Consider the following 14,383-nt stretch of genomic DNA (forward strand, 5'->3'; position numbering starts at 1 on the left):
CAGCTCCTAGTGCTCCTTAATTTGTTAAAGTCTCTTCATTTTTTTAGCTTGTCGGCATTCTTCCCAATACTCTTGAGGACACCTAAAAAGAGCAGAATGAAATTATACAATCCTGTGCACAAGAACTATGTAATTCTAAGTGGTGGATCATGTCTGTCACAAGTTCGCCACTAATTTTTTTTTACCATTATGCACAGATTGTAGACAAGCATGAAAATAAGCAGAACCATAAATATAAGCGAATAAAGGATACCTTTCAATCTTTGAAATCTTCTTTTCTGGTTGGCCCGTCTCCTTTTCCTCTCTTCTTTTGTTAACTCTGCCTCTTCTTTAATGTTTCCTTTTCCATGAAAAATCTCCTCAGGGGCAAGCATAGCCGCATATGAGACGGCCAATGGAGCAACCTGCAAAACCATTGTATTTCAGTGACTCGAAACTGTTTTTACCATAAACTAAAAGACAACTCCAAAAGATATTTTTACCTCTTCCATTGCTAGAGCAGGTACATTGACTTGTATAGACATATCCTCAATAACCTACATCATAACTTATGGTCAATCAAGAAATAAATACTAAAATATGAAGTCACAAGAATATGAAGTCACAAGGAATACAGAATATGAAGTCACAAGACTGAAATACTAACTAAGATCAATAAGTTGTCAAATTTTGTATCAATGATGGATTCCTTCTGAATTGAGCATTAAGCTTCATTCCAAACAAAAAGAGAAAAAGAATGACTGTACAATAGGTATTACCTTCTTAATAGAGAGAATTAAATTGTGGATGAATCTAGGTGCAGTGCAGTTGATTCCAATAGCAACGACTTTGTTGCATGAATCAGCCAGAGAAACACATTCAGCCATAGAATCTCCACTAACAACATTGATCCCATCCTTCGAAGTGAAAGAAAACCAAGCTGGAATTTTTGTGTCACACTCTAAAAGAAGTTCAACATATGCCTGTAAAAGAAGTCATAATTAGGATCCACTAAAAGGAACATCTTGAGCAAAATAAGAATCTCAAGTCTAGGGTTCCACTAAAATCAAGCTTCTTAATATTTGCAGTAGATTCTTGTAACAAACTCTGTTCTGAATTTCTGTTTTAGCTAAATCTTATCCAAAGCCTCAACGATTTGTGCCATTTTACTCTTTGGTATTGAGTACCCCAAGTACCTAAATGTGCAACGAAGGAAGAGCAGGAACCATTGCTTAGCTCTACAAATACATCAAAAGATACTTGAGCTTCAAGTTTATTTGGAAGTGTTTCAAAAGCAATTATATCAGCTACAGCTTCAGAAAGAACCTCAAGCCTTCTCCTGTGAAAATCTTTGACGATTTCCACAGTAATTTCTTGGCCATAGTTTCCACTACAAACAGAACAATCACATGATCATCTAATGAAGACCTCCATGTCATACTGTAGTCCCAAGCAGCATTAACAAGATGCACATGTACTCAGAACCATCTGCTAGATATGCTCCATAGCTTCCTATTGATGCAGCAACCAACACAGGACGATGCTTCAGGTTGATTGCGCCCTCACTTAATCCATAGCTTCCTATTGATGCAGCAACCAATAGCAGGAGGAGGGGGGCACGATTTTTACCGTAGCCTTCGAGGTTCTATAAAATTCACAACTCGCTATAGCATATTTATAAATTATAGAAGCATAATTAAACGATCCTAAAAAACCCAAGATACTACAAAATACACTACAGAGGTGAGAGTGGCACTGTTCCGAAAAGCAACGACCTGTCTCTTTGCCCTCCCGCGAACTGTAGGCTTCTGGATCGATCAGCCGATCGATCCAGCAATTTCTGTAGCAAACAGAAGGATCTGGGATCGATCACTGGATCGATTGGCCAGACTGGATCGATCAGTCGTTCGATCCAGAATATCGCCCCGAGCACAGTAGCGTGCTGCATCGATCACTGGATTGATCCAACCCAAGTCCCGCATACAGTAGCCGGCTGAGTCGATCACTGGATCGATTCAACCATTCCAATCGATCTGTGGATCGATTAGGAGGTCTGATAACAGCCGGAAAACGTTTATTTCAGTTCCATGACCATAGGGGATGTAGTATATGTTAAGTACACTTTAGTTACACCCCTTAGTACATGTAGAACCAAGAAATGTTGACAGTTTAGCAAAATTTTAATTAGTACAACTTCCGCACCTTGATTTGATGATGGTCTAGGAATAGTTAGCACAGATTAATGTAACGATCGGCCTCACAGCCTAGTCAGTAGAAGGCGGGTCGTTACACTCTCGATCTGGAAGTAATAGATTGTTATTAGTCAACCAACATTTACTAGACGAATAGCCCAATTGACTACTCCTCAAATAGAATCAAATAAAAAAAATCTTTTTTTTTACCTAAGTTGAATGCTCAATTTTTAAATCCATCTAAACCACAACTTTATAATTTCAGAGGTTGCGGATTACGAAGCAACAATCAAGTAAAATTTTTTATGTTAGCATTTGTTTTGCATTTTTAATATTTTCATTGCACTAAACTCTTTTGTCTCATCTTGAAAAATATTCACAAAAGAAAATGTTTTATGTTTTAGGCTAAGGACTATTTACCTCACATCTAACTCCTTAATTCAACAATGATCGATTCTATTCCTATCTAAAGCTATTATTTCTTACAATATTTAATTTTTTAAAATATCATTTATTATTTATTTTAATAATAATTTTTTTTATGTTTTTAGTATTTAAAATTTTAAATAATTTAGAATAAAAAAAAATTCTCCAAATGATAATGACTTTTGATGTGCTATGATAGCTAGGATCTTCCCAAAACTTTTTGTAAGTTATAACTATAGGATTAATTAAAGGTGTGATTAATGCAAAATGGTAAAAATTTATAAATTACTATATTTAAATGAAAAATATTACAATTAAGATATAATAAATTTATTTAAATTTGTAAATTATTTAATAGTGTTAATTTATTATATATATATATAAATATACTTTTCTTATTAAATCATTTAATGAAAAAGAGATTCAATATTGAGTTCACCACTCCATGACAACTTCTTTAAATGTTCATTTAGAACTTCACTTTAATTTATTCAATGGCATGACATATATATAAAGTTTATGGACCTAGCCACAAATGCACCTCCAGACCACATTCTGCAAGAGCCTCCTAGTTCCACTAGCAGCCGGTGGCACCGTGATCAGTCGTGCTCTGCATGGTGTGCAACCATTACACTTGCCATTGCAGTTCGGCGGCGTCGAACCTTGTTCAATCTGCCACAACTCTTCGGTTGTGATCACCTTGTTGTCTTGCACATTAGAGATTCCTTCGCTTGCAAGCTCCGCATCTATTCCTCTAGCTAAGAATATATAGATTAAACAAGCAATATAAATCTTAGGATCATATATATGTATTGTAAATCAAATTGTCATGCATCAAGAAAATCTTGTCGAGATTATACCACCAATGATGCAAAAGAAAACAAGGAAAGAGAGAGCCAACGTTCCTTTTAGTTCCATTGTAAACTATTATACTTGTTATTGTGTGTAAAATTAAGTGTCAATTTGCTCATATTTATAATGTCAATTCTAAACTTCCTTTATATAAAATTTAGAAATTATTATTGAAAAAGAGAAATAAATTATTCTTACTGATCAGAAGTATTTAGAAAAATATTAAAAAAAAAAAACCTTATCATCTTATTAAATGACTATTGTGGCAACTAATTAATAGTTATTAAAAAAAATAGATAATTGCAAACATGGAAATAAATATCAAAGAAAAAGTTGAATAGAGAAATTAAAATATTCAAAATTAGTATACCAGTAAAAAATAAAAATAAATTAAAAAATATTTATGATTAACGCATCTATCTCTAAATATATAATTAGTGATTTAATTCTTATTATTTTGAAATTAATATTTTCTATTTTGAAATAAAAGGAATATTTTTAATTCCTACAAAGTTTAAAATATACATTTTCTAGAATATTTATTTCTATATTAAATGTTGATTAGAGTTAAAAGGTGTCCATAATTATTTATCTTTTAATTAATACAAATTTTAATTTGACTTTTGTAGATGAGAATTTTTCCATACATGAAGTTATTTCTTTATTTGCTCCAATTCGACATTGCGACATTCTATATCGGGCTACTACACCAACTCGACGACTCGACTCTCAGCAACTCGGCCATATACAAGGCAATTCAGTCATCCCAAACAATTCATCCTTCTCTACTTAATAGTTTGAGATTATCAGTTCAAGTCGTCTCAACTTTAATTTTCCCTAATTCTCTGACAAAAATTATCAAACATAGCCCGATAGACTACTCAAAGGGAATCAAATAAAAAATGTATTCTCTTTGTTTTTTTCCCAAAGTCTGATGCTCAATTTATAAATTCTTCCGAATCACAACTTTACAATTTGGGAGATCATGAATAGGAAGCAAGGGTCAAGTATAATTTCTATAATTTTTTATGAGGAAATTCTTAATTCTCATTAAAATAATGTCAGATATCAAGTTTTTCAACCAAACTGGTTAATTCCCATTCTCCCAAACAAGTGGAGAAGGGGAAGAAGAAATAAAATATGTCATATGATGGGAAACAAACATAGTAGTGAGTTTAATATGTACGAGAGGAATAGTGTGTTTTATCCAAAAGCTTACAAATTTACAAATTTTGAGCTTCCGTATAATGTAAATTCTCATCACCATCCATGATTTCCTTGTCACGCCCCGGAGGAGTCTCTGTCCGAAGAAATTTCGACAGCATCTCCCCTGTACGGCGGACAATCTGAAACTTTTCTACAAGCACTATATACCTCAGCCACATGTGGCTGGAATAATAACAATAAAAGGAAACAAACACCACGCAGTTAAAAGTAAAGCAGCCCACTCGGCTGTACCAAAACCAAAACACAACAAAAACTGACAGAAACCAAATACAACCAAACACAAAACTGCTAGCCGGCTAGGCTTACACAACCAACAACAAATACAAAATACCACATAACAACATCAACACTCCAAAAATAAAACCAGAGTACAGAGCTAAACAAACTGATACATAAAACAAACAAATCATACGTGAAACCGATAAGTCTTCTGATGTAACGTGGGGACTAGCAGACAGGATGCTCCAAGCGACACCATAAATAACCTGGTACCTGAAAAAGATAGTGTCAACGGGGGTGAGTTCAACAACTCAGCGAATACCAATGGACATGAGTAGTAAGATATATCTAACAGCAACAAACATGGAATACAGCTTCCTAATCATATATAGGGAATATGCAAAACTGAAAGGTAACTGAGGAAGCTGTACTCACCAGGAACTCCTATCCAGACAAAAGGGTCGTCAAACCGAAAGTGTCAATAATCCTATGCAAGTCAAAGTATGCATCCAACCAAAATGCAACAACTACAGCAAACACAATCACAATAATATAAAATACATCAATGCATATGATGCTAATGATGCGGCCTGCACGACAGTCCTCTCACACACAAATGGCGAGACCGAGTGGGTAGGGCTATGACAACGCACTCTGCGTCACTACCCCGATGAGTGACCGAGTGGACGGGATGCCGTCGGAGTACTCCTGTCCCGTGACCCCAAATCATAAATGGGGAGCTCATGCTCTCAACTCCCAGACACGATGACGGGAGGTATCTCTACCGGCCACCACGCCGAGTCACCCGACCAACGGAGTCAAACAGAGTCCACCGTCTACTACACTAAATGCCGGTGAGCCAAACAGAGCGGAATACCACGGCTCATATGACCAACGGAGCCAAACAACAGAACCGCCACACACCTGCCTGATATACCACTAAACCATGAGTGGGGGTGTGTGCAGTACATGTAACTGGCGATGAGCTCAACCATAGTGGAGCCGACAATCGCACAGCATGCAATCATGATGCATGTCACTATGCATAACAAAAACTGATCAACATAACCATATCCATATATACAAAATGGGTACTGTAAAAGCGATGGTCACATACCAAAATCTAGAATACACAGGTCAGATAGAATATCAAAATCCTATGTCCTGAACATAATAAGTATGGAACATCCTGATCAGCATAGAAAAATCCATATATACATAATATGGGTACCACAGTATCAGTAGGTCAATCCACGGATCTAGGGTATACAAGTCCTCTAAGGTATAACAACCTAGATCCTAAACATATCCCTCTTCCATAGCATATGTACCAACAATATGCACAGATCAAAGAATCAAAGTCTGGGTACACGAATCATATATGATATACAAATAGAGGTACACAAGCCAGGTATGGCATAAAAACCTAAGTATCAGATAATTTAGATACACATGCCAGAAACAAAAATCCAGAACCTAGTCCTAACCTCAGTAAAGCATGGTATGTCACTCTAAAACCTAAGATACTCATGGTAATAAAGTACTCATGGCAAATAAGATACTCATGGTAACAAATCATGAGATATCAGCACGGATACATAACAAGAGACAAACCTAACATGCTATGGATATCAAACAGTGACATACCAAAGACAAACATGTTCATTGCTTGCAGCTATAAAGTACTATGCATATCCAAATGACGATATCATAAAAGATAAGTCAAGAGGTACCCGCCTCAAATGTAGATCGTGTGTCCTCTAACCAGAGCTCTAGTCTCAAATCAGAACCTGAAATAAATATACAATCAATCACATAGGTTTATCGTAGATCAGATAATGCAAGCCAAAACCTCAATAAATCCAATCTAACAATCTCATCATTTTCTTCCAAAAATCCACCCAACACTTGATAATCATTTTCTGTTAATATAATCCACCTTAACAATTCCTCAAGTAAATGATTACCAATGAATCTAAATCTGTAACTAAACTACAATCATACAGCAACAGATTTGCTGAAACCCTAATCCTCAGTACAAAACTCACCTCAACAGATGAATTGTGGTTGATCCACAATTGAAGAGCTGCCACTGTATGCTGGACAAGAACACCTCAGCGCGAAAACCACCTTGCTGGATTCTCCCCTTCTGGTCAAAAATCAACCATAAGATCACGAATGGAGATCACGGATCATATCAAGGAATGAAAATCACTAATCCAACCACAACCTAATTCCAACCAAATCTTACCTTTTCAATCGTCAGTGCTGATCACAGACCCAGCGAATGAGAACCAATCTCACTTACTGCCTCCCAACCAAAACGCCCAGATCAACACTACACCGAAAAGATTGAGGAGGAGATCGAAGAATCAGTAACAGGTCTACACCGGTGAGGAAATGAAACATGAATCCAGTGGAGAGGGGAAATTGATGTACCTCCCTGATGGCAACCACCTCTACCCTCTTCAAATCCGTGAGTGAGAGGGAGAGTTTACCCTAATTCCGTCCAGCGACTCCTCCCTACCAGCGACGACCACACCCAACAGCAGTTGCTTTCGCAACAACAGAGTGGAGGAAGGAGTGGTGTCTCACTCGCTAGCCGGCAATGTCAGCGACAGGGCTCGGACAGCCGGCGTCGGCTGCGATGACTGTGGCGTCGGGAGTGGACCGTCGACGCTAGGGTAGAGGGACGAGCTCGGCCGGTAGTGGCTCGGGGAATTCGGTGGCTGGCGGCTGGGGCACAAGAGGAAGATGGCCGCCGGAAATCGGGTGGTGCCGACCGGTCAAGTCGACGTCGTTGGAGGGGAGAGGGAGGCAGCGACGCTAGGGATGAGGAACGGCTCGGCCGACGGTGGCTCGTGCTCGCCGGCAGTTGGGCAAGGATAGAGGTGAAGGAAACCGCCGGTGCTAGGATAGTTAGGGCACGGGATGAGTTCGGCGGAGGAGAAGAGAAATGGCACGCGGGGAAGTTTGGGGCACGGCGACAGAAGAGGAGAAAAATAAAAATAAAGAAAAGAGAAAACAAAAAGGAAAAAAATGAAACTTTTCCTTGTTTAAATTGGGTAACCTAAACAGGCTTTCCCCGGGCCCCGTTTCTGTCCCCGTAAACTCGTTCATACGAGCTCCGAAAAATTACTGAAAAATTTCTAAAAATTCTAGAAATTTCCCTTATCATTATTCGCCATTTTTGCGGTATTTTACATTCCTACACATATGTGAACGAGACAAAAAACGCCAAAAGTCTTCTAAATCCCCGAGCATTAGCGAATTCTAGTCCTTTGTGAATTCCATTGAGTTTACCTTCTATAAAAAGGTGTGGGGTGCTTGTGTGCACCTCCCAAATCCGTATATATTCCTTCCACAATGATCTCGTATCACTCCACCAATAAATCCATAATGGTTAAATTTCTCATAGACACAAGTGTAAACTTGTAGTTTTAATGTTCCCGATAACGGATCCGTTAGTTTTATGGCTCTTCTGTAGCTTGATTCGGTTGGTTTGTTGGGATGTATACTATAAGCCAAGCTTTTGTATGAACATCTATTTTGAAATATGTTGAAATGAGAATCACTTTGATCAAATGTCTGCATTTTATATTTATATATATGTCGATGCAATTGTCCATTTTATTTATATTGTAGATAACATGGTGTGTGGTGTCACACAGAAGATCATGTTATCATGACTTTGTATTTGAGCTTGATTTTGTAATAAATTATCCTAATTATGGTTTTGAGCCTTGAGGCCATTTTTATCCATTTTTGGATTTTATTGTTGCATAATTTGTGTCGGCATGCATTCTATCGACTTTGTTTATTTTCCTGTGTGGTTTGAGTGCATACCTGACATGTAAGTTGTGTATTATTTTTTGAATTTTGCTATATTTTGGTTCCAACCGTGTGGGCAACATATACAACTATGTGGTTGTGATTGTTTATATCTGTGTTAGCTATTGTTATCATACTTGTACAGCCGTATGGCTATAGATATAGGATCCATACGTTGTCATAAGTGGGGAGATGTTATTTGTTTGTCAGGCAAGGACTCCTCTGGGGCGTGACACTATCCCAATAGCAACTCTTTCCTTGTCTCTCGATCTGGAAGTAATAGATTGCTATTAGTCAACCAACATTTACTAGACGAATAGCCCAATTGACTACTCCTCAAATAGAATCAAATAAAAAAAATCAATTTTTTTTTACCTAAGTTGAATGCTCAATTTTTAAATCCATCTAAACCACAACTTTATAATTTCAGAGGTTGCGGATTACGAAGCAATAATCAAGTAAAATTTTTTATGTTAGCATTTGTTTTGAATTTTTAATATTTTCATTGCACTAAACTCTTTTGTGTCATCTTGAAAAATATTCAAAAAAGAAAATGTTTTATGTTTTAGGCTAAGGACTATTTACCTCACATCTAACTCCTTAATTCAACAATGATCGATTCTATTCCAATCTAAAGCTATTATTTGTTACAATATTTAATTTTTTAAAATAACATTTATTATTTATTTTAATAATAATTTTTTTTATGTTTTTAGTATTGTAACGACCTGCCTCCCATTGAATAGGCTGTGAGGCCGACCGTCACATTATGTTATGCTAAACTATTCCCTGACCATCATTAAACCTAGTTGCGGAACTGTACTATTTAAAGTTTTGCTAATCTATCATCATTTCTTGGTTCTACATGTGCTAAGGGATGTAATCTAAGCTGTTGTTAATATATTTTACATCCCTCGTGGTCAAGGAGCTGGACTAAAGGTTTCCCGGCTGATTTCAGGCCTCCCAATCGATACACAGATCGATTGGAATGGTTGAATCGATCCAGTGATCAATTCAGCCGGATACTGTATGCGGGACTTGGGTTGGATCGATCCAGTGATCGATCCAGCACGCTACTGTGCTCGGGGCGATATTCTGGATCGATTGGCTGATCGATCCAGTCTGGCCAATCGATCCAGTGATCGATCCCAGAGCCTTCTGTTCGCTATAGAAATTGATGGATCGATCGGCTGATCGATCCAGAAGCCTACTGTTCGCTGAACAACTTGCCTAATCGATCAACTGATCGATTGGGAACCCTCGAATCGATTAGCTGATCGATTCGAGTTTCTGATTTCAACCAAGGGTCTGATTTCAGCACTTGTTTGTGCCAAAATCACCTATAACATTTCTAAACTAAATGCCAAACATTCTAACATAACAAAAATAGTATTCTAAACATGATAGGATGCTTGATTAACTAATTCATAACATTTATCATGCTAAGGTGCAAAATAACCAAATGCTAAAAAGTTCTAGTGCTTAAACAAGCTTGCTGAAATTCCCTAAGATCTCTATTCCAAGTTCCATCCACACACATCTTTGTAGCATTGCCCTCCAGCCTCCGCTAGTCCATCTTTCCTTTACCTTTATCTGCAGTATAAGGAAAAGAAAGTATCTGTAAGCTTTCGCTTAGTAAGAAACCATCTACCTCACTAAAACATGCAATCGATGCAAATCATGCTTTGAAAACATGCTATTTGAAAAGAACATACTGAATATGCTAAACATGGCATGACATACAACAAATAGAAATAAAATTGATCATAGCAATAGAACTAATCATAAACTATCATGTTGTATCAACAGAAAACTAAACTGATATAAAACTGAGCTAAGCTAATACTAATCTGATGCTAAAGCTGACTGAACTCACATGACAAATTTGTGATGTTTGAAAACTATATTCATAAGTAGATTAAAATAATAATCACGTTGCTGTTTCGGCCCGGCAACTGTACTTTGCTGTGCGCGCATCCCCAACTTGACCCGGGTTTGCAAGTCCCGAATTTAGTAGGGTTACTAGGTTAGCTGAACCTAGGGACGACTATGGGAGTCCAACCCAATGGATATCTAATCCAGTACAGTGCCACTGAGAAAGTAAAATACTGAACATAAGCTAATAAATTCTTGTCTTGCTTTTACTAGGTTGTCTAAACCCCGAACTAGGTTATCTAAACCTAGAGGCGACTGTAGGAGCCCACCCATTGGACGTCTAGTCCTGTAAAAGCTGTAGCAAGACTATATGAGCTGTGAAATGCTCCTATTGCATTTAACTAAGCTATCACAATGCCTAAGTTGTATTTTAGCTGTGCTAGTAATTTAATCGAACACTCGGTATGAGCTAATTCGCATCCTTTGTGCCGAAAAGCTATATACTACTAACTAAATCATGGAATTCATACGGAAGCTACTTATACTGCAGGTGAGGGGTTTCTTACCTCCTGTTCGGATTTTCTTACGATTCTAATCGCTAGATCTCCGAAGGAGACGATCTTTCGACGATCTTCTTGCGTCCACGCGTTCCTCTCGCGGAGGGGAGCGTCCTCCTGTCGAAGTCGTCGCCGGAAAGTGTCCATGGGCGGAACCCTAGCCTTCCTTGTGGTTGGCGCCGAGAGAGGAATAAAAGAGAGGTGGGCGGCGGTGAGGTTTTGAGGAGAGGAAAAATCACGATCCAAATAACTCTTCAATAATTATTTCTTATTTATATTAAGTGATCTAATTCGCCCCAACTCCAACTTAAATAAAATTGATTCCCTTTCCTTTCAGCACGGCCCTGCTGGGTTCACTTGGTTACTAGAGTCACCCTATAAGACAGAGTTCGCTAGGTCCCGGGTTCAATTTCCGCGTAGGCTATTTTCGTTCTCTATTTATTTTTGCTACTTCCGCTATTCTAAAAATTCCATAAAAATATCCTAAAATTCCAGAAAAATCGTAGAATATTTCTAAAATAGTTTTGAGAATTTTTGGGCACTACAATCCCCCATACCTTATAAAAAGTTTATCCTCGAACTTAGAATAACTCTGGGTACTTCTGTCTCATGCTGGCTTCTGTCTCCCATGTTGCCTCTTCTGCTGTGTGACTTTGCCAAATGACTTTTACTAATGGTACCTCCTTGTTCCGCAATTTCTTAACTGCTCGGTCTATTATCTGAATAGGCCGACTATCATAGCTGAGGTCTTCGAGGACTTGTACCAGCTGGGGCTCAATCACCTGGGTGGCATTTGGGATATGCTTCTTCAGCATAGAGACATGAAATACGTTGTGGACAGCTGACATTTCCTGGGGTTGCTCTAACTCATATGCTACCTTGCCCACTCTTCTACTGATAAGGTATGGTCCCACATATCTGGGACATAGTTTGCCCTTCTTCCCAAAATGCATTACTCCCTTCATGGGAGTTACTCTGAGGAATACTGAATCCCCAACTGAGAACTCTAAAGGTCTACGCCGTGTATCCGCATAGCTTTTCTGGCGGCTCTGAGCTGTCTCTATCCTCTAGCGGATCTGCTGTATAGCTGCTGTGGTATCTACCACTAGATCTGTCTGAAGTTCTAGTCCTTTCTGTTCACCACTCTCATACCAGCAGATTGGAGATCTACACCTTCGCCCATAGAGAGCCTCGTAAGGTGCCATGCCGATGGTGGCCTGATAGCTGTTGTTGTATGTAAATTCTGCTAAACTCAGATATTTACACCAACTTCCTTTGAAGTCTAGGGCGCATGCTCGGAGCATATCTTCGAGTACCTGATTTACTCGCTCCGTCTGACCATCTGTCTGAGGATGGAAAGCAGTGCTGAACTTTAACTTTGTGCCCAACGCTGACTGTACACACTCCCAGAAGTGTGATGTGAACCTATTGTCTCTGTCTGAAATAATGGTTCGTGGGACTCCATGTAATCTGACAATCTCCTTGAGGTACAACTGAGCTAGCTGTTCCATGGAGTAGGATATCCTGATAGCTAAGAAGTGGGCTGATTTAGTCAACCTATCAACTATTACCCAGATGGTATCAAAACCATTCGTGGTTCTGGGTATCCCATTATGAAATCCATAGAAATGTCTTCCCACTTCCATTCTGGAATCTGAATAGGCTGCAAAACTCCTCCTGGTCTCTGATGTTCTGCCTTAACCCTCTGGGCTGACATATTGAGCGATGTCTCTCTTCATCCCAGGCCACCAAAAACATTTCTTCAAGTCCTGGTACATTTTGGTGGAGCCAGGATGCATCGCATAAGGAGTCTTGTGAGCCTCATCTAAAATCTTCCTGCGTAGTTCCTCCTGATATGGAATGCATAATCTGTCACTAAAGTATAATACCCCGCTATCTGATATTCTGAACTCTCCACCTTCTGATTCTGCTATCCCTTGCTTGATTTTCTGAATTTCAGGATCCTGTTCCTGAGCTGTCTGAATGTCGCCAAGCAAGGTAGACTCTAATGTCATAGTAGAGAGCTGTCCGACTAGGAGTTCGAGACCGAAATCTGTGATCTCTTTCTGTAGGGGCGGTGACATGGCTGCTAGGGAGAGTAAGGTAGCACTGGACTTTCTACTAAGTGCGTCTGCAACCTTATTGGCTTTTCCTGGATGGTAGAGGATGTCTATGTCATAATCTTTGACCAGCTCAAGCCATCTACGCTGTCGCATATTCAGATCTTTTTGAGTGAAGAAGTATTTCAGACTCTGATGATCTGTATTTACTCTACACTGAGATCCATACAAGTAATGTCTCCAAATCTTGAGAGCGAACACCACTACTGCAAACTCAAGGTCATGAGTTGGGTAATTCCTCTCATAATCCTTGAGTTGTTTGGAGGCGTAGCCGATTACCTTGCCATCTTGCATCAATACTGCTCCTAGTCCCAACTTAGAGGCATCACTATATATATCAAAGCTATCAGTGTTCTCTGGTAGAGTCAGAATAGGTGCACTCGTCAATCTCCTCTTTAGCTCGCTAAAGATGTTCTCACAGTCCTCTGTCCACTAAAATTTTCAGTTCGTTCTGGTAAGAGCTGTCAGTGGGGAGGCTATCCTGGAGAAGTCCTCTACGAACTTTCTGTAATAACCTGCTAATCCTAAAAAGCTCCTGATCTCACTGGCATTCTTGGGTCTTTCCCAGTTACTCACAGCTTCAATTTTACTGGGGTCTACCATAATACCATCCCTTGAGATGATGTGACCCAGGAAGGACACCTGATCTAACCAAAATTCACATTTGGTGAACTTGGCGTACAACTGGTTCTGCTGGAGGGTCTGCAATACAGCTCTCAGGTGCTCTGCGTGTTCTTCTTGAGTTCTTGAATAGATAAGAATGTCATCGATGAACACGATAATGAATTTATCTAAGTATTCTCTTAATACCCTGTTCATGAGGTCCATGAAGGTAGCTGGAGCATTTGTCACGCCAAAGGGTATGACTACGAACTCGTAATGTCCGTATCTGGTTCTGAATGCTGTCTTGGGTATATCTCCTTCCTTGACTTTCACCTGATGATAACCTGATCTGAGGTCTATCTTAGAGAACACTGCTGCTCCCTTTAGCTGATCGAACAAGTCATCTATTCTGGAAGAGGATACCTGTTCTTGATCGTGACTTGATTCAGTGCCCGGTAATCTATACACAGGTGCATGCTCCCGTCCTTCTTCTTCACGAACA

General features: G+C 39.0%; 1 protein-coding gene across 1 annotated transcript; it reads right to left on the bottom strand.

The window, feature by feature from the left end:
- Positions 1-651: 651 nt before the first annotated feature.
- LOC122040083 (homocysteine S-methyltransferase 2-like) lies at positions 652-3,515 on the bottom strand. The gene is made up of 6 exons (XM_042599450.1): positions 3,458-3,515; positions 3,147-3,355; positions 1,452-1,624; positions 1,240-1,369; positions 759-962; positions 652-708 (listed from the first exon to the last, which is right to left on the bottom strand). Exons 1-6 carry the CDS (start codon positions 3,513-3,515, stop codon positions 652-654), a joined length of 831 nt encoding a protein of 276 aa, XP_042455384.1.
- Positions 3,516-14,383: the final 10,868 nt, after the last annotated feature.

Source organism: Zingiber officinale, chromosome 1B (assembly GCF_018446385.1).
Source record: "Zingiber officinale cultivar Zhangliang chromosome 1B, Zo_v1.1, whole genome shotgun sequence".
Taxonomy (NCBI): domain Eukaryota; kingdom Viridiplantae; phylum Streptophyta; class Magnoliopsida; order Zingiberales; family Zingiberaceae; genus Zingiber; species Zingiber officinale.